We start from the raw sequence: 27,047 nt of genomic DNA on the forward strand, positions 1-27,047 counted from the left end.
CAAAAACAAAACATGTACTTACAGTTTCCTGACCAAAAAAACACCTTTAAAAACTAAATTAATTTTTCAAATAAGAACTATAATAAGCCGAATGAAAGTAGTAGAGGCCAAAACAACTTTCAACTATCAAAATAATTGAAATATTTAAGGATACAAAAGGACAAACTTCAAACACAACAAACAATTTTCGGTGAAGCTTGTGTCTGATTTTAACATACGGTTACTCATACGAGATTGAAACACAGAAAATTTGATCAAAATATTAGAGATCCCTTTGAAAGAATTGTACAAATTATTTTAATCTTCAAAAAAAGATCAAAATTTTGTAGACCATCTCAAAACTTTTGAGTCTTTTTGCTGATAAACATAGAAAACTGCCAAATTTAAAGAATTTTTCTTCTAAAAAGTATGAAAATTATAATTCTAGGAAATAGCAGTACCACTGTTCAGCTATTAAGTTGCTCTTTCATCTACTCCATAAAATATACAGTCAATTCGCGATAACTCAAATCTAAAGGGACTAACGAAAAACTTCCGATTTATTGGAAGTTCGACATTTCACTAGTTTCGGTTTCCGACATTTTAATATTAAAAACCATCGAATATTTTAATTAATATGTACATATAACGGACAACATTACAGAACTTAAAAGTTTTTAAGAACAATATGCACAGTTTAATCAATAATATTGAGAGAAAAAAATCAAAGGCATGGTTTTGATTTTGATACTGATGGAACCGCTTGAATATAGATGATTCTACTTCAGGAAAATGTGTACGTCTTCATTCTTTTTTAAATCGAATTCATGGATTCTACCGCTTTAAAAGTTTCTCTTTTTCTTTTAATATCATTAACAGAGAGTATTTGCTTAGGCATCTTTAATAGTAAAGAAAACTCACCTCTCTCACAGGAACTTACAGCAAATGATCAATGAAGGAATAAAGAATCAATGTAAAGAATGAAGGGTTCTTAACTTAGATCAGCCTTTAAATAAAGGTACAATCAGTTGACTTGACAGCTTAAAAGCAAGTTCGTAGTCCAGCAACATGTCAAAGTGTAAATGATACAGTACAACAAGAAAAAGCAAGCTAAAACTCATTTCTGCACGTGTAACTCCTTTATCGCAATTTGGCTCAACAGGTGCTCTTCTTGCTTTAGAGGTCTATTGTGCAGGAATTGCAAGTGAAAATGAATTATTTTTTCTCTCATAGTCACTTGTTTCTTTCTTTCTTTCTCTCTCTCCTCTCTCTTTTTTTTTTTTTTTTTTTGCTTCTTTCGAAATAAATTTCGAGTCATCTTTGAAAAAACTTTGAATTAAATAAAGTTTACTTTGCGATATTGAGAACAATTAGAATGGAATTAAAGACAAAGGGATCAGGACTTGATAAAAACTTTGAGTTACAGTAATATTCGAGTTATTGGACTTTGAGTTATCGGGAATTGACTGTATTATGTTTATGAATGTTAAATAATTAATATCTACAAATTTTCAAAATTTTAACAAATCAAAAAAATAAAAAAACTAATTTAAATAAAATTTTAAAAAAGTCAAGATTTTTTTTTAAAGAAAAAAATTACAAATCCTGCAAACTACAGATATTACATATGTATTAATTAAAACACTTAAAATAGTTGAAATAAAAATTAATTTTAGCCAGCCATTCTATACTTAACTTTCTGACATTCAACACTCTTAAAGAGCATAAATTTTGTTAAAAGCTTTTAAATTTAATGATTTTAATAAAAATATAAATGAACTGAATTCCCTTTCCTCTTCACAAGGTTAATAAACATCATAAATGCAAAAAATCTTATTCCTATGACGGATGCAAGTAGGTTGCGATTTTCAAAGTGATTGTGTTAAAAGTAAAAAGAATGGCACATAAAAGAATTTGAGTAAATTATTTTAGAATTGCATTTTAGAGCTCTACAACAAACGCATTATTCATAACAATCGACGTAATTGAAGCAAAAATCAAATTAAACTAGCAATTTAGATATTAACTTTTTGACTCTCATAGAGGACACAGAATTTCGCTTGAAAATTTCAACTTTGTGATTTTTATAGGAATAAGAAGAAATTTAATTTATTTGGCTCCTAAAAAAGCATAATAAACATCAAAAATCAGGAAAATTCGATTCTCATATCGGATGCAAAGAGATTGCTTTAATCAAAATGAAAGCATCAAAAGTTTAAAAACGGCAAATAAAAAATTTATTAAAGCAAAAAAAAATTAATTAGAATGGTACTTTAACGAGGCTACAAGATGTAATATTATTAATTATTATTGGCATAACAGTCAGAAATTTAGAGTAAGGGAATAAAACGGATCTGGGGAAGAAAATAGTCTAACAAAAATATCGGATATTTGGTATTAACAGATGAAAAAATACTGGAATTCTTGTAAAATTCGGTATAACATAATCACTTGTATTGGATTGGCAGTAGAAGAAAATCTTTAAGGCCATGTAGAATAAAAAATAAGGAGTTTGTAAGGAGATAATAACAAAATTCAGGAGTTTTAAGGGCCTTTATTTTCTTTTCTTTTAAAACAGAAGTTTATGAGGAGTTTGTAAGGGTGTACGAAATCTATTTAATAGTCATTTTAGCTGTTTTTCCCAACCATTAATATACCTTGCAAGAAAAAAAATAAGTGGCAAACTTTTAACACTTGACATTTTGCCTCTAGTTTCAAAAAAAAAACTTACCGTGTCAGGAGAAATTTGAGATCCTCTTCCAAGAGCAATGTCACACAATAATTCACCAGCAAGACTAGTAGCAGAGTCACCAACAAACAAATAGCTATAACCAGCATGACTGGCAATTTCTGTCATTAAAAGCATCCTGCACATTTGAAAAGAAGTAACTTAGTCATACATTAACACTTCTGGTGGCAAGCCCAAATCTGTTCAGGCTGGTGTATGAAATTAAACATCTCTAGTGTAATTGACATATTGTTTTGCTACTAGGTCTTAAAATATGAAATTAAAATTTAACAAACTACATAACTCATTATGAATATCCAGATAAATGTATGGCTAGCACAGCTTGAACTTCCTTAATATTTTTTTATGCATAAAGTAAATAGTCCATTATATGTCCATTTTTTTTAATAATCATATTGATTTTTGGCTATTCTACGGGAATAAATGCAAATTTGTCTTTTGATTTTTAAGTAAAATGCTGAAATATTATCAACAAATACTATCAGTACACAATATATTCTAGTGGCTATTTGTAGTTATAAACAGGAAGGCATTTTCTTCGAATAATTTTTTCCTGGATGGAAAATTATTATCTTTGCACTGACTGCAGCTTGAAGAAAGAGTTCCTTGCAACTTAGAAGCATATATATCAAAATTTTAACACAAATTTTGTTATGTTGTAACTGGCAGAAGCAGAACTTTGTAATAAAAAAAGTGGAGCAAAAACACAGAAAAGAAACCACTAGTCATTTTGCGGCGACTTCATATAATAATAATAACAAGAATAATTAATAGTACTCTCCATTAATGTTTTCCAAACTATGGTTTAGTAATTTCCAATTTCCTGAAGTGAGTCCAGTTTTGATGATCTTAATGAAATGCTTAGTGTTATTGCTAAAAGAGAATTTTACAACTTATTTTATTTTCTAAAATTGTTTTTGGAAAACAAAATATTATGAAGCATTTCAGCAAAGTTTTGAATTTAATTTTTAATTGTAGAAGTTTTCTGTTTGATCTAAAATGGAAACAAGTTAATGAAAAAAAATCCCGAGACTTTTGAATTTTAAAAGGACAGTAACTGCTTATACAGGATGTTCCGTTTTAACCTGCAAGACCTTTATTTTTGCAACCATTAGTTCTATATGCATACTTCCAATCGAAAAAATGTTGAAAACCAGATGTAGAGTTAAGGTATTGTACGTTTGAAGTTAAAATAGAAATGAGTCAGGAAATAAAAAAGTTAACTTTTTATACGGGCCTTAGGTCCCCTGACTAGTATTAGAGAAATAATTTCCATTGAAAACTATTATTGACACAGAAAACTTGACATTTATGCGACCAAAACTCAAGGAGATATTCCAGTTTAAAGTTTTAAGGGACCATATAGAAGATCTGATCGGAACTTATCACTCTTTCAGAAAATTGACAAGTCGTCCAAGTAAAAAAAACAAGGTATTTATGTTTTTCATTGTAATGCAAATGTTGTGCCATCATATGCAAAAACACTCTACAAAACCTCGAACAGCTTGAAAAACTACACTTTATGCACACATATAATTTTAAACCTTTGTTAACTGCTATATTTTGCCCCAAAAGGTGTTATTGACAGCGAGTGAAAAGTGGTATAAGTCACAAAATGCTTTGTTTCATATCTCGGTAAATATTGGTTGTACTAATTTTAAAGTTTTGGTGTTGGAATTATTTTTCAATGAAGATTATTTCCCTAAGCATAAGTTAGGGGACCTGGGGCTCATATAAAAAGTTATTTTTTTTTTTATTTCCTCACTCATTTTTATTTTGACTTCAAATTTTCAATATTTTAACTCTGCATCTGATTTTGAACATTTTTGCAATTGGAAGTATGCATCTAGGACTAACAGTTGAGAAAATAAAGGTCTTGCAGGTTAAAACGGAACACCCTGTATAGCTCTGATTTATATGTCATTTTTACACTTGCATGTATTTTCATCAGTAAAACAATTCATTTGTAACAACTGTAATATAGTATACTTTGCTTATATGACAAAAGTATTGATTATGCAAATTACTAAAGTACTATTTTTTAAAAAACTTGAACACAAAAATGAAGAGGGGAGGTGATCTAAATTAAACTGTCTTGGTTGTCATGCTTTGTTCACTGTTTTAATGAGGGGGGTGCGGGAACCTCAAGAAAAAATTAACTAAACCTATACAATATAATTGCATACAATTACTATACAATAACATTACTTTGGATTAAAAACTATGTCATATTTATCGGTTACTAATATACAGCATTGAAATTAACAATAATTCCAAATAACAATTTAAAAAGAAGCCAAATATGGTATCCTTTTCTCCTTGTGCTGATTCTGATTTACACATTTAAAAATAACACTATTAACTATTTGGTTTGAACTTTTTTTTTTTGTTATACTGTATATCGTTACACTGTGTATCGTTTTAAGTAAAAACTGCATTTTAACAGACAATCAAATTGAAATGAAGTATACATTTTAATTTTTTAAAGTACAACATAGCCTCTTAAAAAGAAAACATCAAAAGTAAAGGGCTTAAAATTTTTTGATAATAAGACTTTATGATAACCTTAAACTTTGATTACCTTAAGTGTTTGATAAAGTCGAATTTCGCAGAAATCGTTAAATCTGACATACTGTCCATAATTTTCCTTCTTAAAATTGGACAACTTTCCATTGTGTTTGAATTAATGTTTTCAGATGACCAATAAAACTCTTCTTGTGTATTAATTCTAAGCACCTGAAAAATAATAGCAGCTTTAATTTTCACAATGAGCCATAGGTTTTGAAATAATGCACAAAAACAGTCATTTTTTAACTGTATAAAAAAAATTAATCATAAACCAACCAATAGAGTCTAAAAACAATAATGTCACGTAATGAATAATCTCAGTATCTTAAAATATCACTCAATTACTGGTTATTTTTATTTCCTTTTCATCGTTTTATTTTTTGCCATGTTAACATGACATCATATTGATATTCAAAATGATGAAAAATAATAGATTTAATATGTTAACTTTATAAGATTTTGTTACTAATAATCATTCAAAAAAAAATTAACTACTAAAACATACTAACATGCAGAGGAACAGGAAAAATATGAAATATAATTTCAAAGAACTAACAACGAGAGATGGGGGGCAAGTTAGATTTTCAGGGAAAATCTTTAATTTTTTACATGGATTGGATAAAATATTAATAAATTCAAATACTTGGTACAGTAGAACGCCAAAAATTCAAAACAGACTCCCACGAGATTTTAGAAAAAACTTCCATTTTGTTCAGTAAATAATGAGAGCTTTTTTTAAAAAAATTATTTTTTAATTTAACTACATATTTAGCATTATGTTCTGCATTGCATACTACTCACATATTTCACAACCATTTTATTTGTTTAAATAACATGCTACTTCCAAAAACGGTATTTTCTTAGTTATTTTAAAAATCTCAACTACCTATAGTTCTAATTGGTTCAGATTTTCGATGCTCCACTGTAAATACATCCTTTTCAAGTTGAAGTAATCTCACAAAATCAGTTAAATTGTAAATACTCAGGCATGAAAATTTAAGCGATATGTATAACACATGGAGTTAACTTTGAGAGATAAAAAGTAAACAAACATAGAAAAGAAGCTTGACTAACATATTTTATTTATTTTTTTATGTCCAGTTCCTCACCATTGGCATAGAAGTGGACCTGAATCTAGTGGCTGTAGGAAAAAGCTCAATTTGTTTCCCACAAATGTTTCCAATAATTCTTAGCTAATCATGAGATGGATAGAGGTTTCTAGTTTGCAATTAGGAAACTTTATGAATAACACCTTGAAATTCGTATTTCAGAAATATCTTCAAAATATTCCATAATGAAAACCTTCTCTTGTGCTATGATGGATAATATAATAAGACATTTTTTTCTATAATAATGAGTAAGTGTAAGAAGCTGCACAAAAAGTGAAACTATATATATATATATAATAATAAAAGGGAAAAATATTGAAAAGACTACACCAAAAGCCCATAGATGCACAACGCAGCAAAACTAAAAAGCCAAGTAAATATAAAATTAAGCAAACAGAATTTCAAATATTAAACAAATTATAAATAATTAATGATGATAAAAAGGAAAAATGCAAACAGCTATTAAGTAGGAAAAGATAAAGTGTGAATCCAGAGCTCATCAGCCGTGGAGGATTCATTAATTATGGTCAAAAGACCAAAATTTTAACTATGAACTAAAAGAGAATGTTTAAGCTTCAGTACATGCAATATAGAGTAACAATGGGCAAAAGCACCACTTGCTAAACTAAAAACAATAAACTAGAGCTCAAACCTAAAACTAAAAGCAGGGGGTTTCTCCTCGACTAATTAGGAAAACAAGTTCCGATAATTAGCCTTCCACGGGACAGTATCTGCCTATAACAAAATTGTCTTACCTTGAAATCCATGTAAAGAAAGCCGATTCCATTGTTCAACCTGATAAAATTCCATTCCAGTTGTCAAAATAACAATAAAATAAAGATAAAAACATATCCAGAGGATCAGTCCATAGACATACCGAGTCGCCTGTTTCCCACGTGTAAAAATTCATCCACCTCGGTGATCCATAAAAAATGGTTTGTCACGGTTGTATCATACATTTACACAGTTAAACAGTTTCAAAAGAAGCGAAATGCTCATCAAGGCTATACTTAAGCAAATGTTTTCAACTAGATTTTTAGGGAAGTTATTATTAAAAAGTTAGTTTTTGAGTACTGAAATTTCTTGCTTAAATGCAGAAATGGTATTGCAAATTCTTTTTATTCTGATAGCTTGCGAAACAATGATGCCAGTAAAAACCTTTTTACTTAAGCAGGAGGAAAAATCCTGTAAGCTGTTAACTGTGAAATTAAATTCGCGTCTTTTATCATAGATTGTAGCGGAACAATTTGAGTCAATTTGTATGTTGATATCCAGGAAATTAAAGCTTTTTTGATTAGAACTAGTCTTTTTGAGCGTTAATGAACTATGATAAATAGTTTTGCTAAGTTCAGAAAAATTAGGAAAATTTATACACAAAAGGTCATTGATGTATCTGCAACAAAGAGGTGTAGAGGAAGGATTGTCAATTAAATATTTTCTCTCATAATATAAAAGAAAAAGGTTGGCCAATGTAGAGCTAAAATTAGCTCCCATTGCAATGATATTAATTTGTAGAAAACATGAATTACCATTTTTGAAAAAAATTATTGAAAATACAAAATTCAAAAAGACCAAGAAAAAACAATTCATTAAAATCAAGGGAATCCTTGATCGAATTAAAAAGTTCTGACACAGAGGAAAAAAGTTCAATGAGTGGGATATTGGTGAAGAGGTTTTCAAAATCAAAAGTTTCTAAGTTATTTATATCAATCATATTAAGTAAATTGATCACTTCATCACTATTATTAACAATCCAAAACCAATTCATTTGGTGAAGTTTAAGTTGTTCTAGAATTTTTTTGAGAAACTGTTCAAGCTTTACTCAGATTTTTTCCGATGGTGTTGGTGGCAGAGCATATAAAATGAAATACAACAGGTGTTTTATGAAATTTTGGAATTGCATATAAGTAAGGTAAGTTAACAGAATCAGGACGTGGCAATTTAAAAAGTTTGTTAGCAGCAGCAAATTTTTTGATGATGGAGGATTCATTAAGTTTGGAGGAAACATAAGTGGTGGTTTTTTCTAGTTCATTTTTCAAAACATTAGCATACATTTTTTTGCAGCAGATAGAGTAATTAGAACTGGCTTTATCAACAACCGTAAAGACAAAGGCTTTTTTAAACTCATTAATGGCATTATTTTCATCAGCAGAGAGATAGAAGTATGAAGATTCTGTGTTGACAATATCACGTAAACGTGATTTCAATTCAATTAAAAAGTAGTGTCTATATTCAAGAAATGCATTAAGTGGAACATTAAAACTATATGAGATTTTTCTTAAAAAATATTCAAGTTCAAATGTAAGCTTATTATAAGCTTTCAGGAAATTAATACGAAAATTAGGCCGATATTTAGCACCCAAACTAAAAAGTTTAATGAGTTTTTTGTTTTGTAAAAAATTTAAATCACCGGTCAGAATATGACCTAGATCAGAGTTGAAGAAGATGGAATTAGAGAAATTAGCACAATTGCAATCAACGTCCAAATATTTATCAAAGTTTTTAGCAACTTCTTGATAGTTTAGAATTTTTTTTCGAATTTGTAGCTGAAGACAATTTGTAGATCCTTGATGGGAAAAAAATCCAAAAGTTTACTGTGTAGTTTTGAAAAGTTTAAATAGTTGAAGGATTTTTGCAAAAAACTAAAAGTACAGTAGTAGGTTTGATGTTGTTGAGTATAACCAACTTTGTATATCAGAAGATCATAACAAAGAAATTCAAAGTGTGAATTTTTAAAAAGGTAGTTTGGAAGGAAATTTTTGAGTTTTTTTTAGAAATTTAAGTTTTAGACTAAAAAGAAATTTCCTTACATATTCTGTGTCATAAGGATGACAAAATGAATTTTCAAGCTTATCTAGAATATCAATGGGCGAAAAAATGCAGAAACGAGGAGGGGATTTTCCTGATCCTCTATTAAAACGAGAAGTACTAGTATTATTTCCGAATCTAAACAGAGAATAAATACTAAGATTTTTAGATGAGTTATGGTATGCTGTATATAATTTATTATCACAGGAAGAATTTAACCCATAAGGAAAAATAGATTTGAATTGCAGAATAAAATGAGATTCTAGTGAAAGTCTCTTCTCCAGAGAGTATTCAAAACCTAGAATTGAAATAGAAATATTATCAAAACTGTGAAATTGAAAGTGCTGAAGTTCTTTGTCTCCTCTACACCTCTTTGTTGCAGATACATCAATGACCTTTTGTGTATAAATTTTCCTAATTTTTCTGAACTTAGTAAAACTATTTATCATAGTTCATTAATGCTCAAAAAGACTAGTTCTAATCAAAAAAGCTTTAATTTCCTGGATATCAACATACAAATTGACTCAAATTGTTCCACTACAATCTATGATAAAAGACGCGAATTTAATTTCACAGTTAACAGCTTACAGGATTTTTCCTCCTGCTTAAGTAAAAAAGTTTTTATTGGCATCATTGTTTCGCAAGCTATCAGAATAAAAAGAATTTGCAATACCATTTCTGCATTTAAGCAAGAAATATCAGTACTCAAAAACTTACTTTTTAATAATAACTTCCCTAAAAACCTAGTTGAAAACATTTGTTTAAGTATAGCCTTCGATGAGCATTTCGCTTCTTTTGAAACTGTTTAACTGTGTAAATGTATGATACAATCGTGACAAACCATTTTTTATGAATCACCGGGGTGGATGAATTTTTACACGTGGGAAACAGGCGACTCGGTATGTCTATGGACTGATCCTCTGGATATGTTTTTATCTTTATTTTATTGTTATGTTGACAACTGGAATGGAATTTTATCAGGTTGAACAATGGAATCGGCTTTGTTTACATGGATTTCAAGGTAAGACAATTTTGTTATAGGCAGGTACTGTCCCATGGATGGCTAATTATCGGAACTTGTTTTCCTAATTAGTCGAGGCGAAACCCCCTGCTTTTAGTTTTAGGTTTGAGCTCTAGTTTATTGTTTTTAGTTTGGCAAGTGGTGCTTTTGCCCATTGTTACTCTATATTGCATGTACTGGAGCTTAAACATTCTCTTTTAGTCAATAGTTAAAATTTTGGTCTTTTGACCATAATTAATGAATCCTCCACGGCTGATGAGCTCTGGATTCACACTTGATCTTTTCCTACTTAATAGCTGTTTGCATTTTTCCTTTTTATCATCATTAATTATTTATAATTTGTTTAATATTTGAAATTCTGTTCGCTTAATTTTATATATATATATATATATATATATATATATATATATATATATATATATATATATATATATATATACACAGGGATCAAAGCGACCAACTGACAAAATATAGGACATTTTTTGAAAAAAATATAGGACACGTTTTGAAAAAATATAGGATTTATGGGACGTTAAAAAATATTAAATTTTGCATACACATCATAAAAAAATTACTTTTTAGTACCACTGATGAAATATTATGTATACAAAAATTGTTAGACATACCTTATTGATTCCTTACTGTCAAAATATAAAAATTTAAATTTCTCACATACAAAAAAAAAAAAATTAAATAAATAAATAAATAAAAACAATGACAATATTATGGGAAATTTATTTCAATTAAAAATTAAAATGGTTTAGCAACAAATTAAATAAACTGCTTGACTCTTTCTGAGCAGCTTTTAAATTTTTTATTAACAGTGTCTATTACGGCTAGCCCCGCCTCAATGTCAATCATGCATTTACATTTGAGTCCTATTTAGGTTTTATATTTTGCCTTCTTAGTTTTTCCAGACTTTTTCTTTCTGTTCCTTATATTTCACGTGTGCTCTGCTTTGCACAAATGGAACTTTTTTTTTTATTCACATCAACATTTTCCATGGTGTTTTACTGAGTCTTTTATCACTCTGAGAGCAACCATTGTGTCTAAACTCATGTTTGGTTTGTCACTAGTCACAATTCTTTTGTTAAACCTCTCTCCTTGGAAGTTAGGCCATGAGAGAAAGTCAGGACAGCCTCAACAAGTTTGATCTAACTAGGGTAGTGCAGCTTTTTATTCTTCAGGTAAAAGATGAAATCAAAATACTTATTAATGGGGTTACCTGCTACATTCTTAGGAATATCTTTGTCATTGATGTACATTAGGGTGTATCCAAAAAAAAGAAAGGAAGTTTTGTTTTCTCAAGTTGCACACCCTCTTATATTTTTCCTTTTATGTCAAAACTAAATATTTTTGTGCCGACTTACGTCTGACATTGTGAACCAGCACTTATGTACTAGGCTGAATCAAGAATTTTTTTTTTTTTGGAAATTCGAAATTTCATCTTGATAAACGTTGCCCCTATAACCCTATATGTACCACAAAAACATTTATCCAAATTAAAAAATATTTAGGTACACAGCAGGCCTTTTTTCAAAAAATTGATTTTTTTTTCTATTTATTTTAAAAAAAATTATACATAAATTTTAAAAAATCAATTTCAAAAATTATTAGCAAAAAAACATTTAAATCAACATTTGAAAATGAAAAATAAAAAAATAATGTATTAAAAATGAAAATTTAACTGAAACATAAAAGCCCATATTTTTGAGTACTATGTGGGAGACAAATATTGCATGAGAGCAAAATCTCCTACTTAATGCTAATTACCTACTTCATTGTTTATATTTTTCAGCTTTATAATTTCTGAAAATTTACTTTGCATTAAAAAAAAAACATATAGAAAAATATAAGTTTTTTGAAGAAAATTATAAATTTTAGGCCACGTGCAGGATACTTTATTTCTTAAATTGAATAAATGTTTTTGTGGTACATTTGGGGCTATCGGGGCAACGTTTTACCCATATGAAATTTCAAATATTTTATTGGCTCTAACCAAGTAAATTTTCATCAGCTTTCCCTTTAAGAGCTTCTTTTTTGATGAAGCAGGGCATAATTTTCAATGAAAGGTCACATAACTCGTTATGCATAAGGTGTAGCATTCCTCTGGGGTACCAAAAATATTGGATTTTTTTTTTGGAAATATAGGATTTATAGAAAATATAGGATGGTTTTTGACCTTTTTTGAAAAATATAGGATTTATAGGAAATATAGGACTATACTGCCAAAAAAAAAAAAAAACACCTGGGTAAATAAACATATAAAATCAACTAAACAATTAAATTTATACTGGTAGTGAAGGCTTCTATTTTGTCATTCTTTAATTTTACATTACATAAAATATTTTTCAAGGGGTTTTAAAATTAAGCTTAATAATTTTCCCTTTTAATTTACTTTTGAGGTGAATGTGCTATGCAATGTCACCTTTTTTCAATGCAATAATAAGTTTGACAAGCAGCACTCGATTTTACTACAGTATATTACAAGAATAAGTAAATACTAGCATCTTGTTAACATTTGAAATAACAACCAAGCTCTTTTACTGTTAAAACAAAGAACAGGTTGATACAATTTGAATTCCTTCAAACAATGTATAAAACTATAATTAATGAGTTGGCAAAAATAATTGCGCAATTTAAAATTACATGAATGTTTGATAAAAAGGAGAAAAATATGGATAGTATACCATTTCAAGAGATGAATATAAAATATCAATTCCAGACTGTTTAAGAATATCAATTATAGCAAGTATTTCCGCTTGTTCATCTTTAATGTCTGGTACAAGAAAAGCATCTGAAATTCAAACAATTTACTAGGATTTTTGAAAAAAAAACTGCTCATCACTTACATAATGCAACTTACAGCTCATCTGTCAGAACAAATGAGCTATAAGTTGCAGCCAAGATAACCAGGAATCCATTCAATCGTGGAGAAAAAAAATACTCATGAATGTTTTCCTTGTCATCTATTGTATAAAGTAAATTCTATAAATTTGAAAAGTAATGAATCAAATACTGACTAGACTATACTGCATCTAAAAAAAAATATGAAAAGGATGAAAGACATTTGGGGTCAAGGATAAATCAGAAATGAATTAGTCTTCTAATCAATATGAATCAGCTCTTCAGCTTTTGCAGTATTTATTAATTTTCTGCTCAAACGTATATTACTTGCTTAGGAAGTGGAACATATTGCTAACTGCAATATGTTCCACAAGAACATGCATCAAAATCTATATGAATAAAACAAAGAATATGTGTGCATATATGTATACAAATCTCTACAAATCCAGTTTTACGTCGGATCTCGACCAAATTTGGCAGGGAAGTACTTGGACACTCTTGAAGGAACGTAGGGAACTTTTCGAACACTAAAAAAGTACCGCACCCTTCGAATTTTAGTTTTAGGGCCCTGAAAATGGCATTAAATGGCTCTTTCTACCCAAAATGATTATCTGATCTGTTTGATTTTAGCACCATTCAAAAGCTTGCAAAAAATATGCCTGGAGTATATTTCCTTCCTTCGAATTTCAAAAAAAAAGGCTGTAAAATTTCCAGAAGAACAGTTATAAGCATTTTTAAGCCTAATGGAACAGCATTTTCATATCGGAAAATTAAAAAATTATTGTTCCCGGGATCGTATTTTAAATTAGTATGAATAAAACAATTAAGAATGTTGCCAATTCTTTTTCTCGACTGTGAATAAAAAAAATTTTGTTTTTGTTTTGAAATACAAATTTTCCCTTTTTATTATTATTTGGCAATTCGCAACTCCAGAGCTTGAATACGCTATCTTGCAATGATTAATAATACTAAAAAAAAAGGTAAAACATTACATTCCACAAGTTTTCCTTGGGGTAAATTATAGGCTTCAGCAGAGGCGTGTCCAAGGGGAGGGTTTTAGGGGTTAAACCCCTCCCATTGAAAAAAAAAGTATGTCAAATGAAGAAAACGATTTACTTAAATTAACTTTAATGTAAAAGCCTGCGTTTAACGTTCCCCTTCCCCCCCCCTTCTCTCTGAAGTTTTTCTGTAATTTTAACTCAGTAATTCTGTATTTTTTCCCCCCTAATTCAACTCAGTTGGACCTAAACGCTTGCATTTCTTTCTTCTTTTATAACTTAAAAAATTTTGCATAACATTCAAATGTTATGTAATTTACAACTGTTAAAGCTTTGCCGACTGAAATAATATTTTGGAAAAACTGTGGTGGTAAAACCGTCGAATTATCTACCAATACAAAGCATTAATATTGCTTATTGTAGGGAGGTAATGATGAATTTGGCATGTGTTGCAGCTATGAAGATGTATTAGTGATGGTGTTTAGTAATGTAATTTGCATTTACAATTCGCTCGTTCTAAGCCTTATTTCAGAACATAAAATCTGATATGCATTCTCTTACATAAAAAGAATTCGTTGAGAGTTTTTAATACTTGTTGCAATAAACCGCATAGTTAACAGATTTAATTAAAAAGAAACAAACAAAGTTTGATAAAAGTGAATCTGTAAAATGAAGGAATACTTTGGTTGAGCAGCCAGAATTATTCTTCTAGGGGAAGACGGGGGGGGGGGGGAGGTTACAGCAGTACTTACAGGTGCATAAACGCCATACTGGGATCGATAATTTGTAGTAAAACTAATAAAGGTTGTGAGGGAATGAATTCTCTCCCCTCCCCAGGTAAGATTAAAACCCCTCCCTTTATGAAAATCTGGACACGGGCCTGGGCTTCAGACAGTTTATGGTGTAATGTAATTTCAGAAGAATAGAAAAGAAAGCTTCCCACAAACACGATGAAAAATTACTGTCATTCACTAAGCATCAAAGCAAGTTATAAGTTACAGCATTTGTTTGTTTTACCCTTTTTATCTGCCATCAGACAGTGGCTGCAGCGCCCGCAATAGTTTATTGGAGTTGTGAATTTATATTCTTTCTTCTTTTTTTTTTTTTGTATTGGCAGCAGAAGGTGATTGAGGATTTTAGTTGTATTTCTGGAGGGTTGCGTTTAATTTATTTGAGAATTTTCATTTGCCATTTTCTTTCTTTAAGAATGATTATTTCGACAGGAAATTTCATAGTATTTTTTTTTTCTCTAATTGAAGCCTGATTGTAGAACATGCATCATTTGACATAACTTTTATTTTTGAGGAAGACTGTGCAAAGCAGGGCAATGCAGCTCATATCATAAAACACATAATTAAAAATTTAAACACATGCGGACTACATGAATTTTTCTTTTAATCAATATGAATCAGCTCTTCAACTTTTGCAGTGTTTATCACTTTTCTGCTTAAATTAAGAGGTGCCCACCTAGGGCGTGTCGTGGCGCAGACTGTATCATTGAAACTTTTAGGGGGGGGGGCTCTTTCTTTTTTTGGGGGGAGGGGGTCTTTATGATGTTTTGGGGTGGTGGTGCATCCTTTCTCTTGGGGGGGGGGGGTTACCCTGTCAAACTTATAGTGCTTGCTAAGGAAGAGGAATAGATTGTTTACTAAGGAAGTGGAACATATTGCTAACTGCAATATGCATCAAAATACATGCATCGAAATATATTAGAGACGTACCGAGTACTTGGTAACTACTCGGTACTCGGCCTACTCGGCCAATTTGCCGAGTACTCGGTACTCGGCCAAATTCTGATCAGATACTCGGCCAATACCGAGTAATTGCAAAAAATTGAATATTGTCCAAGGCAGATACTAAAATTTAAAGAAAAAAGAGCAAGCATTATATTTTGCAATCATTTACAATTAAAATTTATAAGTCAATTTTTAAATTTTGAGAATAATGAAGTTTGTAATGCTTCAATGGACTAAATCTTTATTTTAATGTCCCCAAAGTTGATAAAACATATTTATGTAAAATTATGCAAAAACAAGTATAGAAAATATGGAATTTTTATATTAAAAATGGCTTTTTGTTACAATTAAAAATTAGTTATAAAAAATTATGAAAATACCTTTGCTTAAAAAATAAAAGGAAATAAAACAACGTTAAAAGCACAGTGCAGGAACACTGCAGACGCGTGTTTTCGCATTACAAGGAATTCCTTTTTCAATGCACAACATGGGAGCTCGTAGATTTAAAGGCATTCGACAAAAGTCAGATTTTTTTTTTGTCGAATGTCTTTACATTCTTGAGCTCACATGTTATGCGCTGAAAAAGACGTTCCTTGTAACGGGGGGGGGGGGGGGGGCAGAAACACATGTCTGCAGTGTTCCTGCACATTTGTTGTATTAAAATTATTTATGTTTGGCGGAATAAAACTATAATTGATTGTTATAAGTTTGTTTTAATTCCAACTTGATAAATCATACGTTTTATTTATTTATTTTTAATTTTAAAAATAATTTTTTTGTAAAATTTTTGACACAAACAAAATTGTTTATATAATGCGTAAATTGAATTTCAGCAGGAATTTAGTTTTAAAAACTATTATATGGACAAGGAGGTCTATACTGCTATTCCAATAAGTTCAAAATTCATCTCATGTGTGTCGGTGGTTCTTCATAAAACATAATTGGTACTTGGTAACTCGGCCGAGTACTCGGTAACTCGGTACTCGGCCGAGTAGTAAAAGGCCGAGAACTCGGTACTCGGCCAAAGTGCTACTCGGTACGTCTCTAAAATATATCATAAAACACAAGCTTAAAAATTTAAACATATGCAGACTAGATGAAAATAAAAATTAAATTACCATTTATAAGAAGTACTCCAGCCTTAAAAGTTATTTGTTTCAAGGATAAAGATCCCAAAGTCTATAAAAAATAATAATAAATAAACAAATAAAACAACTTCATCAAATTTTTAGTAAAATACGTTTTAAAAAATTAAAGGAAGAAAGTATTGAAGCTGCAAAATGTAAATTGATAACAGTAAAAACAATACTGCTGTGGGCAGGTAAACGGCAGTATCTGCATAAATGAGTTTTTGAGATATTTGAAGGAACGTGTTTTTGGATTTAGTACCAACAATAGGGAAATAGACGTTTTTTTCATGCCTTTTTTTCAGCACAACCAAATAAGCAAGCTTGAACAATAAAGCTAACGTACAACAAAAGACAAAAATGAAAAAAAAAAATTAAAAATTTGCAGTTCTGCCCTTTACCTCCCACTGCAGAATAATTCAGTACACTACATTTTCCAACAATTAAGGATTTGGTGAATAAGTGACCGTTTTTAACATTCATGTATTTGTGAAATAATATTCATGTATTTGTTACAATTTTAGAGATTCCAATATGAACAAAAAATTTCGGTTCTATCAGTGCAGTTTTATAAAATTCTCAAATGGATGTTAGAGGATAAATTTTACATAACTTTAACTTTCTAAGTTAAATTAAAGGAACTGATGTGATATACCCCACCCTTGGCGACTTTTTCCTGTTAGCGCCAAGAAAGCGTCGCCAAGAAAACGATGTATGACGACATATGTCATACATCGTTCTTAGCGATATTTTTTAGCGCCAACAGGAAAAAATGAGATAAAAAATATGATCAAAGCACTTCAGAACACAATATATATAAAAACAACATAAAACCACAACAAAAAACACCACGAATATACGCTTCGAAAATACCAGAAACTAGAAAGTTTTTGTACACAAAGAACAATTACTAGAAAGTATTTAAAATGCTTAAATTGATAAATTACTATAACAGCTCACCAATGAAATATGTACCAATAGAAATAAAAGCTATTTTCTATCATGCATCTCATCGAACAAAAACTTTTCTCATACTCAGGTAAAAAAGAGCAAAGCGATTCAAATTGTGATGTTTAAAGTGGGAAACACCCCCAAAATCAATAACTATTTCAGCCAAAAAAGTGCTTAGTTACTCAAATTTCGATGTATGAAAAGTAGAAATGTTTTAACAAAACATCCTAAACATAAACAGTACAAAAGTACCATACATTTATTTGCTATCCAGACATGCTTTCAAAATACCTATTATATTTTACATAAAATAACACCTTCATATTTTTATAAAATGCTGGAGTCAACTTATTTTCAGAAATTCAGTACCTAAAGGAAGCACGTTTATAGAATGTCTAAATAATTCGTAGCATCGATAAGAATTAACTTTTAGAACAAAATAACCGTACTATTTTTGAAAAATTAATTTACAAACAGTGAAAATAAAGTTAAAAACTACAAGAACCCCTCAAGGATTTGTAAAAACAAAGAATTTCGGAAGTGAGAGTTTTTTTTTTTTTAATTCTAAAATGAAGAACTTACCTTTTTATGGTATAAATCCTCACACTCAGTCTAAAACAATATATCATATGACAATGGCACGTTACAGATACACACCACGTTGGAGTTAACTTTTAATTAACGTTCAAGTATGAAGAAACTGGCATTTTCTAATGTTTTTACTTCAAAACACAACTACTGAATTTAAACTAACACAAAATAAGCTTTCCTGTAAGGTATATTGTTCGAAACAACACGTATCTCTCCTGCGTGAAACCAAGTAAACAAGTTTGAACAGATCTAACTAGCTTGCCTTCAGGTTACCAAACACAGGTTAATTTCGCCAGGGATGCCATGCTTAAAAAATTATCGCCTCATTGGCGAGAAAAATATTTCAATTTTGTACAAAAAATCAGATGTCGCCAAATGGGGGGGTATATCACATCTGTACCTAAATTAATTTACCTATTTCATTTATTATTTTTAATTGACTTCTCTATAACATAAAGATTACACAAAAAACACAAAGCGTATTTGAATTAAAGCATTTTTGTTTGCTAAACAAGTAATACAAGGCCAGAGCAGCAGAAAGCTTTTAACTCACTGGTTTTGAATTCAAGAGAATGTAATACCGCAGTTCATCTGCTAATTCTATTTTGATGGAATTATAAATGTCATTTTTTTAAAAATGTGTAGACATACCTAGAAGAGTCAGCTCAATCAAGAAAACTATTTGCAAAACAATAGATTTTCCTTTCCACTTATAAAAATGTAAAATGAAAGAGATCACATGATAGTTTCTTGGCATAACCCCATAATATTAATGAAAATGGCATGTAGCATCAAAAAAGAAATGCACTCTCAACTGCCTCATGGTTTTAAGAACAACTCAGCAATCTGATTTGAAATTCAGAAAGAAATAGTTTCTAAATTCTTCAATAAAACTAATATGCTATAAAGCTATGATTTTCCTAACTACATAATATTATACAGTTAAAATATAACTTAATTTATAAAAACTCAAATGAGGTTTGGATTTATATAATAACCATGCCCTTGGGTTTAATCATTATGACAATGTTCCAAACTAAAACTGCTCATTTTATTGTATCTCGCTGAGGGCATCGGAATTGTGACCAGAAGGTTCCGAATTCGATCCTAGCGGGATCGAAGAGCCATTATCTTCATTAATGGTGACTGGGGGGATGTTAAATATGCCCATGGTCATAAGTCCTCCGAGTGAATCAACACCTCTGGGAGTACTGGACCAAAGATTGCTCAACTTCTGGTCTGGATTCAAAAATCACAGCTGTCTTCAGGGTCTCCATTCAACTGGTTGAACCACAAATAGTGATAGGTACGGGGACCTCCGGAGTGAAAAAAAAAAGCAATTGGTGAAATTATACAGGGGCTTGAAATGAGGCAGTGAGAAGCAAAGGGATGTAAGTGGATATTTTCAAGTTTTGAGTAAAACGTGTTTAAAGATTACGTCCTTGGTAGGCTTTCGTTGATTTTTTTTCCTAAATCATGCTGTACAGCAGCACCTACCAGGACTACTAGTACAATCTCTTGCCCCAAGACAGAGGAGAGGTTCATTTACTATTTGTACTGGTTATCTCCAAATTTTTAATATTGCTACTTACATTCCTTTGCTTCTCACTGCCTCAAATGTTAAAGATATTTTTTGGCAAGATTCAAAAAAAATTGGGACATAACATTTACGTTACTTAAAAGATGAATATTTGTTCTTAAGGGATCCTAGAAAACCATTTAAAAATGAAGTTATGAAAACTTTGTTATGAAACATTGCACAGGGGGGGGGGAAGGTACTATTCAACTTCTGGGGTCCCCTACAAAAATTATTTCTGCATCTGCCCCCGTAAACAGCTGACAAAATTTCAAATTTTAAAACCTGGAAATCTTAATCATGTTCAGTTTAGGGTAAGCTGTATAGAATTCTTTAACATATAAATTGTATTTAAGAGGTAATAGGCAAAATTATAAAGTTCCTGTTTATGGCACACATTTCTAACTAACATGAGAACTTGGTGAATGGGGTTGCTTCCACCAGTCAAAAGTACTACTTTTAGTCACTGAAGTTGATAGAATGAGAAAAAGAAAAGAAAAACCATGGAGTGAGGAAAATCTTATGTTCAGAATGTTTAATTTCTAATTATTTTTTTTAACCTCTGATTCTTCAAATAAGGCGTGGTCTTTATGACATCACAAGTGATGAATTTTGGCGCTCTACTCCACTGAAGCAAGTGTAAGCTGAATGCTTACACTTGCTGTCTACCGCCTTTCCACGATACGATAATCAAGAAGCAAAAATTAAATATTGGGCTCTATGCTTGCTATCAGCCATATTGTTGCCAGTACATGTGAGTAAAGAAGCAAATTAAACATTGTGCTCTGCGCTAATGGCATCAGGGAATGACTTTTCATCACTTGTGATGTCATGTGCTGACAAGTAAAAATCAATTTTGAATCTGTGCACCAACTAAAATAATTGTTAAAAGATACTAAACTTTGTCAAATTATTTTTAAAATGGTCAAATCCCATGTTTTCAAGTATGCTCTCAGAAAAAAAATACTTTTAAAATTTTGGAAACAAACCCATTAATTTTATGTTTATAGCACACATTTCTAACTAACATGGGAATTTGCAAAGACTAGGGAGAAGAAAACAGAAAACACATATAAAGCATACATTTAGACACTTTATAAGACTTTTTTTACAGGCTATAGAAATTAAACAACTGTCCATTTATGCACAATTACATGCTTTTTTTTCTTTTTTTTTTTTTTTTTTGAGCGTAAGAGAAAAAAAATGACAATAAACCTGTTGAGTCATGGACAAAAGTGCTGCTGATTTCCTGCCACCTGAACATCCAAGTAAAACTTTTTCACCATTCTTGATCAGTTTGGATTTGCCAATTGTGGACCTAAATTTGTGATTGCAATGCTCAAAAAAACAAGACCTACGGGAAAAAAATTTATCACTAATAAACCATAAATTAAATGTAAGTAATAAATAATTCTCCAAGGTTGTTGCACTTTTAGGAATTTTCAAATTAAAGAAAAGGAGAATGTTATACAATATATGAAAAACATCTTTTTCAACTTTATATTTGTTAGATTCCACTCCAAGAAATATTTTCTATTTGTTTCTAAAAAATTTTAAATGATCATGCTTTATTTAAACAACAAAAAGTATTTGTAAAGAAATAATGTAAAAATTTGTCTTGGTGGTTTTTTTTATTCCATTCAAAGTATTCCAGGTAATTTTGTTACCAATTATAGTCTCTTGTTGAATTGCTAGTCTGCTTATTTACGAACTTATTTTGCTTGCTACCCATTCTACCCAGAGCCTGAAAGTAAAATGATAGGCCTAACACAAAAAACTATTTTATCAAAGAACTTATGCAAGAAAACAGTCAACTCGGGACAAATCAAAGCCTTATAATCAGTGACGGCAATTGGGAGGGGCACACTTTTTTTGGTTAATTAATTAATTTTATTTTCCAATTTAGAAACCAAAACTAAGAATTACAAAAAAAGCAGAAGTGTCAAAATTTTCAGATCATAACTACTTGTTTTACTTTGTACATCTGTTTACAAAACATTATTTAGCACAAGCAGTAACTTTTAGTTTATGTATTCATTGTTTAGATATTACTAAATTCATTGTTTTACTTTAAACAAGCCACACCTGCTTAATGAAATTATTACCATGTGTTTGTGGCATCTCAAAATGCTTTGGGGTGAATAATGCTAGTCTAATAGTTAAGCTGTTAGATTTGCATCAGTTACCACTCATATACTCCCAAAACCAGCTTTAGTAAAATTTTATACTTTTTTAAAAATCTTTTTTTTTCTTTCATTTTTTTTTTTTTTTTTTTTTTTTTTTGCTGCCACTAAAATTCCTATGGCTTTTAGTTGTCTTTTATTTTTATTATTATTATTATTTTTTTTTTTTTGCCTCCTCCCCTTTCCAGGCCCGATCGCCGCTTCTGCTTATTACAATAATATTCCTTTATCTCTTAGTTTTCAATGGATCCTAAACTTTTGAAAAGGCTGTGGGAACTTCCGGTGGCTCTAACTGCCAATAATGGGAAGGTTGTGTTGGGACATCGACTTATCGAGAATTGACTCCACTTTCAAAAATACATCATGTTATTTTCCTACTTGCAAAATGCATCTTTCTTCTGCAGAAGAAGTATGGACTTTTCCTTACATTTCTTGCAAAATTGGAGCGACCTGTAATGAAAAGAATTTGAAATGAGAGCACGACATACCTAAGTTGACTAAATATGGACATTTATTCAAACTCACTCACTGCGGCCTAGGCTAACCAACATGAAAGCCTGGAAGCCTATCACACAAATTAAATTACACCCCAGGGGGGATATTTCGATAATTGGAAATGTGGCGCGGTAGCATTATTTTTGGAGTAAATAATTTTATTTTGGTAACCCTGCTGATTTATAGTAACCCTATGTGAATAGATGTTTCCGTTCTCTTTGTTTGGATTAGCAACGAAAAATACCTATCGCGCAGGCGCTGAAGCCGAAAATTGACGCCAATATAAAGAAAGAGCGTCAGATTCCCAATTATCGAAATATCCCCATGATTAACACCACAGTTCAAAAATCATTTCACGGGAATAATGGTACACTTGCGAGCCATCCATCAAAATAATCTGAATGTATAGATATTATTTTGAATGTACTCTGACAGAAAGATAAAACCGTTTCAAATGTTTCATATACCTTTTATCTGCCAAGCTTTCTGGTTTGGAAGTGCATTTAGAGAAATCTTCAATATCGTCAGTCACAGAACACATTGTTGTTTAAGTTGAACGGTTTCTATTTCAATACATAAATATACATTCAGACTTGAATATTTAATCTCGTATATTATTATTTATATTAAAAAAAACTGTATAAAGAATAAAAATAGTTTGTTTATTTACGTAACGTCAAGACCGAAAGAACGTGTGTTTTTACATGTTGCCATTCATAAGGAAAACTTGCACTCGATGTTTTAAAAAAAAAAACCACTTGATACACTTTTGAGAAGTCAGTCTCTCTGGCATAAAAACTAGAGTCCCTAGGAACGCTTATCAAAACAAATGTCACTAACGACATTTAAATAAGAACCACCTCTTACATCACAAGTTGTTTTACGACCTTACTCGTTGAATTTATTGTTTCTACAAGCAGTTTCCGTCCCGCGGAATTGACTTCAGCTACATCCGAGCCGACCTAAAGTCCCTCCAGACAAAAATAGCATCCAGCACTCCACAAACTTCCGGGAGCATGTCCCTCCTTCTTGGCAGTGGCGTCCATGTCTTCTGGTCAAGGCGGAGGCCTCGGATATGTCCCTCCACCTGGGCGTGGCGACTACGGTTTAGGAAGATTGGGCGCCGAGCATTTTGGGCGCAGGGAACACTGGGCGCCGAGCATTTTGGGCGAAAGGAACATTGAACGACGAGCATTTTAGGCACCGAGCACATAGCACATTGGGCCTAATAAGAACGCAGTTTTAGACGGTGAAAGCTTCAGGGCACCTCCTGAGGAAATTTTAAGAAACAGAATTCTTAAAAACGCGATTATAAGCGATATGTGTTTGAAGCGTGATTACAGGCGCTTCGGTGCTGTCTTCGATTTTTTCCCCCCCGAAAGTAGAGCGATTAGCTCTCATCCATAGGCGGATTTACGGGGGTGCCAGGGGGGGCGCCGCACCCCCAAAATTTTTGGTTGGGTTTTGAAAAATATTAGTTTAGTATATTTCACTCAGAAACCCAGTTGGGGGAAAAAATTCATAGTTGCTATACTAATAAATTTGCTTGAATCCAGTGTATTACAACACGTCGCTAGTGCAAGAAAAACATAATTGTGCTCATACTAAAAATTAAAGTAATTTTATCCATTTGGAAAAAAAAAACAAATAAATAATTTCATGCAAATAAAGAAACTTCTCAAACAATTTATTGTTCAGTGCTGTTATTTTATAGAATAATTGCATGTTCTGTAATTGGGTATTTATTCGTATATCAATACCAATTCTTCTATTTTAAAACAACAATGGCTAATAAAGTTCAAAAAAAAAAAAAAAAAAACATGGCTATTGCAAGAAACTTGATCAATAAAATCTACACCGAAATCAACCGAAAACCAACATTTTTAAGGTAAATTTTCAAAAATTTTTGAAGGAGGACTCCCGGACATTTTGCTGCAGTGGTGCATCCAGGGGGAGGGGGCACAAGACTGGTGACCCTCCCCACAAAATGCTGAGTAGATGTTTTTTAAAAAAATATTCTTTATTATTGAAGAGAAGAAAAGATGTCATTTTGGGAGAACGCATTTATTTTACGAAAAAAAAAAGAATGTTGGGAAAAAATTTTAATTTCTCTTTCAAAAAGAAATATATTGACACTTTTTTTTTTTTTCATTTTTTTTTCTATTTCGTTTTCATTTTTTTCTATTAGTCCTCAAAATTTTTCTTCTCCAAAGCCCTTTCTCCAGCCAAAGTTATTATAGAGTACCTCAAATTTCGTTTTTTGGGCTTCACTTTCGCAAAATTTCCAAGGAAGATCTTCTAATCACCTAAATACATCAAAAATCTTTTGAAATTGCGTTTTTAGAGCTTCAGTTTTGAAAAACTGCAGTGTCCCTAACGTTACCAACTTCAATTATGAAAAGTTAAAGAGGTATAGCGTAGAGGAAGGGAGGAGGGTACGTATTTCTATCTGCTTTTCAAAAAATCAATTGGTGACAGTCTATGAGTCTCATTCCTAACCCAAACTATAAATATGGACTGGAACCACATTTATAAGATTAAAATTTCTAAAAATAGCCTTGGAGCCACATGTACCTTTCTTGCCCCTAAAATATCACCAAGAACTGTAAAACTGCGTTTTCAAAACTACTATTTCAAATTTTTTTCTTCAAAATGGGCGTGAATCCCATTTTAAATCAGTAGCTGGATTCACCCATTGATTCTAGTATCGACTTTCGTTTAAGACTTTTTCTGCAGTTCGAAATGTTAAGAATTTCCCATCTCCTAATCTTACTAAATATGGTTTACATCGCGTTTTTTAGGCTTAAAAGTGTGTCCCGCCCTAAAATTATTTTCTGATTTCGCCATTGCCTTATTATTCCGGGAATAGCCCCCCCCCCCCCTCCCCAGATCCCTGTTATTGTTGCACCCCCAAATATTTTGGCCTAAATCCGCCTATGCTCTCATCCCAATTTTTCGACATTGAAGTTCCAAATCGCAGTTACCGACAAACTTTGATGAACAGCCCCCCGCCCCCTTTGGGGGAAAAAATTGAAAGACAAAAGTCCTAAAAAGCGAAGTTTTTAAGCGATATTCAGGACTCGGGTGAGGGTTTAATTGTCTCACCTTAATTTTTTTGAAATTATAGTTTTTTCATTTTCAGATTTCATACGGGAGTATCTTCTCACTTTATTAAAAGAAAGGACTGCCTAAGCATCTCAACAAATTGTCGTTTTTAAATCTATTTTTTGATGATTTGGATGACATTAGAAGGAGGAGTTTGAGGCGCGAGGCCTTTGTCCGGAGGTTTTCCGAACTGGTAGTCTTAAAAACGCGACTGTAGAACACCATATTTGGTAACGTTAGAGGCTATGCAATTTTTCAAAATTGTAGCTGCAAATAAGCAGTCTTAAACGATTTTCCATGTTGTTAGAAGGCGAGATGTTTAATATTTTTTCCCCTGGAAATGTAGCAAAATTCAACCCTTGGAAACAAGATTTCAGATGTCCTTCAAAATGATTTTGGCTGAGGGAGGAGACTTCCAAATCGTATCATTTTAAGGATTTTCTTATTTTTGAACCGTAGGAAAGAGAGAGAGAGAGAAAAAGGAGAGAAGGGGATGAAAAAAAAAGAAATATGAGGAGTGGTACGTGATTAACTGAGCAATAATCTGTAACTATCGAAAAAATTAATTTTAAGGCTCTTTTAAAAAGAAATAGAGATTTTTTCACAACATTCTATATATTTTTTCCTATTAAAATTATTTCGTTTTCCCGAGGGGCGTTCGTTTCTTCTTTTTAATAATACGGAATATTTTTGCAAAAAATAATATATTCAGCCTTCTGGGGGGGGGGAGGGGAGCCCTGCGCGGGATTCAAGTCCGGACTGCAGAATGTCAAAAACTGGACCACCAAAAATGCATAATTATTTAAAAGTCGTAAATAATAATTATTTGCTACGCTATTGCCAGGGGTACCACCTGGGGGGGGGGAGGATGATCATGGCGCAGACTGCGCCATTTCAATTTTTATGGGGAAGTGGGGTTAGGGGATTTTTTTTGGGGGGGGCTCTTGCCTTTGGGGGAGTCTTCATGACATTTAAGGGGTGCGCCCTTGTTCTTAGGGTGGGTGGACACTAGGGTAGAGTGAAAAAAATAAATTTTCGAATTTCAAAACGCCTGGGTCTTCAAAAGTTGCCTTTTAACATCAATAGGGTACTACTAAGGATACTATCTTTAGGTTCCAAAATTACCCCAAAAAAGTCCAAAACTGCAAAAAAAAAATCGATTTTTTTAAAACTTCTTTTACGAAATTTAAAATATATAATTTTG

General features: G+C 31.3%; 1 protein-coding gene across 3 annotated transcripts in view; it reads right to left on the reverse strand.

Moving 5' to 3' along the window:
• LOC129220493 (cytoplasmic tRNA 2-thiolation protein 2-like) overlaps positions 1-23,433 on the reverse strand; it is a 53,786-nt gene extending 30,353 nt beyond the window's left edge. The window contains exons 1-7 of one of the 3 annotated variants that reach the window (XM_054854916.1): positions 23,206-23,433; positions 22,671-22,693; positions 21,276-21,414; positions 16,934-16,994; positions 12,925-13,031; positions 5,310-5,464; positions 2,711-2,846 (exon numbers count right to left, since the gene is read on the reverse strand). In XM_054854916.1, coding sequence (XP_054710891.1) covers positions 2,711-2,846; positions 5,310-5,464; positions 12,925-13,031; positions 16,934-16,994; positions 21,276-21,414; positions 22,671-22,672 — 600 coding nt within the window. In that variant the 5' untranslated portion in view covers positions 22,673-22,693; positions 23,206-23,433. Of the gene's footprint in view, positions 1-2,710; positions 2,847-5,309; positions 5,465-12,924; positions 13,032-16,933; positions 16,995-21,275; positions 21,415-22,621; positions 23,184-23,205 lie in introns of those variants that run through there. The other 2 variants (XM_054854913.1, XM_054854915.1) reach the window with 2 other exon arrangements.
• Positions 23,434-27,047: the final 3,614 nt, after the last annotated feature.

Source organism: Uloborus diversus, chromosome 4 (assembly GCF_026930045.1).
Source record: "Uloborus diversus isolate 005 chromosome 4, Udiv.v.3.1, whole genome shotgun sequence".
Classification (NCBI taxonomy): domain Eukaryota; kingdom Metazoa; phylum Arthropoda; class Arachnida; order Araneae; family Uloboridae; genus Uloborus; species Uloborus diversus.